This window comes from Bidens hawaiensis, unplaced genomic scaffold (genome assembly GCF_021521415.1).
Source record: "Bidens hawaiensis isolate Kalapana, Puna unplaced genomic scaffold, B.hawaiensis_p1.1 tig00016462_1, whole genome shotgun sequence".
Lineage (NCBI taxonomy): Eukaryota > Viridiplantae > Streptophyta > Magnoliopsida > Asterales > Asteraceae > Bidens > Bidens hawaiensis.
Window position 1 is genome coordinate 9038 of NW_027492510.1, and position 5717 is coordinate 14754.

General features: G+C 38.3%; 1 protein-coding gene across 1 annotated transcript; it reads right to left on the reverse strand.

Moving 5' to 3' along the window:
* Positions 1-354: 354 nt before the first annotated feature.
* LOC143551572 (uncharacterized) lies at positions 355-1194 on the reverse strand. Its single transcript, XM_077041972.1, has one exon. It carries the CDS (start codon positions 1192-1194, stop codon positions 355-357), a length of 840 nt encoding a protein of 279 aa, XP_076898087.1.
* Between the last annotated feature and the right edge of the window lie 4523 nt (positions 1195-5717).

Genomic DNA, 5717 nt, shown 5'->3' on the forward strand with positions numbered 1-5717 from the left:
TACCACAGGTTCATTAGTCAAGCCTAGAGGCATAAACATAAATTCGTAATGACTGTAACGAGTTCAAAAAGCAGTTTTGGGTATATCATCCTCATGAACGCGCAATTGGGGATAACTCGAACGAAGATCGATTTTTGAAAAGCAAGATGCGCCTTGAAGTTGATCGAAAAGGTCGTCAATTCTAGGCAAAGGGTAACGGTTCTTAATCATGAGTTTATTGAGTTCACGATAATTAATACACATTCGAACGGAAGCATCCTTCTTTTTAACATAAAGGACAGGTGCACCCCAAGGCTATGAACTTGGGCGGATGAAACCTTTGCTAGAGAGTTCTTGGAGTTAACTCGCTAGCTCTTACATTTCCGAAGGTGCGAGACGATAAGGAGCTTTGGCTACGGGGTTCGCAGCAGGCATTAGATCAATACAAAACTCCACTTCAGGAGTAGGAGGTAAACCAGAAACATCTTCAGGGAAAACTTCGGGAAAATCACGAACTACCGGAATGTATTTTATTGTCTTCTTTTCTTGTTTCTTTTCCAAGACGTTGGCACTAAAGGCCACATACTTTTTACGTAAGTATTTTTGGGCATGAGTAAACGACATATGCTTAAGCTCCTTGGAAGGCTTTTCGCCAAAAATACGCAAAATCCGATCGTCGTCTAGTGGAATTCGAATATACTTTTCAAAACACACGATTTCGGCACGGTGTTGGGCTAACCAATCCATGCCTACTATGATATCAAAACTTCTGAGTTGCATAGGAATGAGATCAATAGGAAAATCATAGTCGTTGAGATATAGAGTACAACCACAAACAACCAAGTCAATCAAGATAGTTTTACCATTCGCGACTTCAACCCTAAATGACCTTTCGAGTTTAGAACGAGACGAAGAAAGCATATGCTTGAAATCAAAAGACACAAACCTTATATCGGCACCAGTATCGAATAAAATGGATGCATAAACTTTATTAACCAAGAATGTACCATTCACCACATCATTGTTCTGTTGAGCTTGATTTGCATTGATCACGAATGCCCTCCCGCGAGCATTGGGGACGACTGGTGTAGCTTGAGATGTCGAGGCTTGATTGGCTTGAACCGGTTGAACAACTTGGTTGGCCATAAGTTCCGAAACTGGTTGAAAGGCCTGAACTTGATAGGCTTGAGCAGGGTACACAGGCGGAGCGGCCATTTGGACTTGATATGCGAGACGAGGACACGCGTTGCGCAAATGACTAGGATCTCCACAATTGAAACATGCTCGAGGGGTGGGGTAGGCTTGAGCAATGGGTTGAGATTGAGTTAAAACACGGTTTTGGTTGAAAGCGTGGGGAGTGCGGGGTGGTTTGGTGAGGGTTGGTTGGGTACGCATGAGTTCGAAACATGCGCTTAGCAGGTGTCCAAAATGGCCACAATTGGTGCATTGTCGGCAAGGGATGCCGAGTTGATGGTGTCGTTGGCAAATTTGGAAAAACGGGTGAGGTCCGTGGTAAGGTTTCTTTGGGGGTGGGGCTTGAAGGTTTTGGGTTTGGGTTTGTTGGTATTGAGGTTGAGGTGGGTTTTGTTGGGTTAAGGCATAGTTTTGCTTTCGTTTCTTGGAATGGTTCTTGTTGTTGTTGTTGCAGTTTGGTTTGGGTGTGGCTTCGGCCTTGACCTCTTTGGAAGGTTCGGCCTCGGTTTTCTAAACAGTCTTCTTGCTGCCTTTGAAGGTTCCCGCCTTAACGTGGTTGTCAAACAAGGATGCAGCAAGGAAAACCGCCTCACGAAGAGTTTTGGGAGCACTGCTTTGAACCGAGTCTTGGATTTGTCTTGGTAATCCCCGCACATACTTGCTAATCTCACGAGAGAGAGGAGTGACAAGATGTGGCCCCGAGATGCTAAGCTCGTTGAAGCGAGCGATGTAAGTAACGTTATCACCACCCTCTTGCTTAAGATTCAAAAATTCCACCTCAAGATTCATGAGTTCATTAGGTGGACAGAACTCTTCGCTCATGATTTCCTTAAGTTCCTCCCATGGAAAGGCCATGGCTAATTTAGCACCACGAGTGGATTTTTCTTGCACCCACCAAGTTAGGGATCTTTTTCCGAAGACACTTGAAGCAAAGCGTGTCTTCTTGTCCTCGGGACATTCGATGGAGGAAAGTACTCACCATACTTTGGTACCATTCCAGTAGGGCAGGGGCACCTTCAGAGCCATCAAACTTAAGAGGATTCGTATCGGTGAAGGTCTTGTATCGACAAGAGTTGGAGTTCGAACTTGAAGTAGCTGAGTTCGAATTGGAAGCAATGGTGTGGGGCATTTGAGCCACCATTTCCGGGACCACAGCAGCCAGTTGCTTAGTGATCTGGGTTGTCATCTTGCGGCTGGAGTTTCTTAAAGGACAACGAGGGAAATGATCAGACATGCTGAAAAGAGAGTACAACGCGCGTGAGTTATCGAGTGACGATTTCTGGAAGTGGAATGCTTAAACCATTTGAATAAAATACAAAAAAAATTGTTAATACTAAAATCACATGAAAATTATATTGAAATTAGGATTTTCATTTACCACCATGACTTGTATGCAATTTAAGAGCAGGAGTGAAACCATTCTCTATTCACAAAGGAAAATGGCCACGTTTAACAACTTAAAGTTATGGTTCGTATGATGTTCGGTGTGGTATGATTTGGCCTAATAAGTTCCAGCACCCTTTTCGAACCCTCCAGGTAAGCAACCATGTCCCACGTCTGATTGGGATTTATGCGCATTGTCTATCCTTAGGTTTAAAAACCGTGGTGTCAAGGGTTCGAAAAACAAGTGTGTCCCCCTTCCATTTATGACATACTCGTCACGTAGAACCATCTTCGAGAGGATTGAAAGTCGTTTTTCTTTTTTCCATAAATTGTAAAGTAAAAACAAAAAGAAAAGAAAAAAATAATTATAAATGAATAAAAATAAAATAAATTGTTTAGGCATAAGCCTTGGAGTTTGTGTGTGAATATGGGTACAGGTGACGCTATAAAACATAATAAATTCGAGCGTATGAATGAACTTTTAAAAAAAGTGTGGGCACATAGCACATAGGGTATACATGCAAATTCAGAGCCCTAAAACAAACTATAACTATACTAGGCCGATACGTCTAACAACCTATCATATAGTTATGGCTCTGATACCAATCTATAACACCCTGAATTTAAGCGGAATACGCCCGGGTGTAACGTACAGATCACCCATAGCTCGTAACACTATTAAAGAGGCAATAATTATATTTATTACATTTCGTAACGTAACAAGTACACCATTATTCATAAATAAAAATTAACATGAAAACACTTCATCAAAACAATAAATAAGTTCTTTATTCAATGAAAACACTAATGATCTTCATCCTTAGCACGCCATCGATTCAACCTGTAGCACGTTGAAAATAATTTATTTGTCAACAATTAAGTTGGTGAGTTTTCATAAGTTTTCGCGTATACATATATATATAAAAGGCGCGATTCAACTATCGTAATGCAATAAATATCCAGGCGTAAAGTAAATGAAATCAATTAATGTCGTCCTCCTGTTCCTTTAGCAGAGGCCGTAATAATAGGGGAAATGAGCACCACCTTACGAACAACCGAAGTCATAATGTTAGACGGCGCAGGTGCGTCCCGTTGGACCCTCCCACTATGTGTATGCATTTGCGTAACTTCCACCATAAGAATAGTAAACACGTTGCAAGAAAGTTCACGTATAATCATAAACAATATGCAAGAATAATATTAGCATGTATGCTAATTGTGAATCGGTTTATAAATAAGCACATAACTAACGAGATAAAACTTGTGACATGCTACACCGCAAAAATATTAAAAGAGTTAAAATGGGGTTATGAAGAACTCACTTGGAATAAGGAATACGGTAACGAGGAGATGGTAACGATATAAGCAACTAGATGGTTCCGCGAGAAGTCCGGGTAATTTTTCCTAGTTATTAAAGTATAACCAACATAAACATCTTAACGAGGTAAAATAAAGGAATATGATATGACGGGTTCATAACGGATTTAGGGATCATTAAAGGGTTTATTATATTTTATAGAATATTTGATAAAAGTGTAGTTAAGGTTTTATTAGTTCAATTAAAAGAAAAAAAAATCATATTTGATTTGTAAACGATATTTATAAGGTTTAACTTTAAAATATAAATGCCGAATTATATATATATATATATATATATATATATATATATATATATATATATATATATTTACAAAACCAATTTAAGGCTCCTTTTTTAAAGTTTAACCGGGTTCGGTTTAGTTAAACGAGTGTAAACAATATTAGTTTTAATATAGTAAAGTCTTTAATAATTAAAAAAGATTAAAAACAATTAATAAAATAAAAGATCAACAAAAACCGGGCCTGGGGGAATTGAACCCGTGCCCCAGGTCGGTTCAATGTTTTAACAAATATGCACTGGCCATCTGAGCCAGTGTCTCACATGCTTATAACACAGAAAAGAATCTACTTATGTAACAGTTAGGTTATCCTCAAATCTATAATGAACCCTAATTTGTTTAATTCATTTAATTCGTTATAGTTAATAAAAATTGATTTAGGGCTCTTGTTAAGCACGAAATTCCAATTCAGAAATGTGTTTCAATCACCTGGATCGAACGAATTGAAGGAGAACAAGGAGTTAGGGTTTGCGGCTAAGGATGAAATTAACCGAGGTATGTCTCTATTAAAACGGTGCAATTAGAATAGGGGTTTGTTTCGTGATGGTGAGATGAGGGTGTGGAGCACTTTAATTGAGTTTTAATCATGTATTTATAGGCTAACACGTTCAAAATCAGTCGCAACGTAAGTTAAAAACAATGGTTAGTAATTGATTCGTTCTAGCTGTCAATTACTCGTTATACAATAATAGGAAGGAGCATGTATGATAAGGCTCCAACTAATTAATCAAATTCCGCTATTTATGGGTTAAATAAATCAAACAAATTGGAAAGGGGGTTGTCGACGACGGTGATATGGGAAAGATGAGGGAAAACTTTTGTTATATTGCCATAAGGTCCCTCAAGATTGGTTTGGTGATTAATTGTGGTGAATAGTATAGCGTAGGGGCTAAAAGTGCACATAGTAGATACTTAACAATTTAGAATATGCGTAATTATAATAAAGACAAAACTGAAAGACATAATTAATAATTGGACGTTTTTATTAAATAAAAAGATTCGATTACAAATGGGTAATAAAACGAGTAGAAATTCCAATAAAAATATAATAAAATTGATGAATGTCATAATGCACATGCGTTCTAGATGAAACAAACACTCATGAACTATGACGTAAGTACTTCTTCCATACCTATATTTTGTGAAAATAAAAGTGTTATAGATCTTCGAATCCTGTGTTGCATTCTAGAACTAAGCATATAGACACTAGGCATCATTTTCTTAGGGATAATGTGCAAAAAGTCATATTTATACAAATAATGTTCCATCAGAAGAATCATAGCCCATATATTCATCAAGCCTTTAATAAAGGAAACTTTTCAAATCAAGAGATTAGGTCTAGGAATGTTAGAGCACAATCCTTGATCAACCTCATCTATATGGATGGCTAACTCATGTGGAAGATGGCTAAATGAGCTCTCACGGTCAATAGTCACGGTCGATCCAACCGACCATCAGCGCTGGTTGTACCCTGGAAGGCTTAGGAGTGAAGAAGTCTATGGT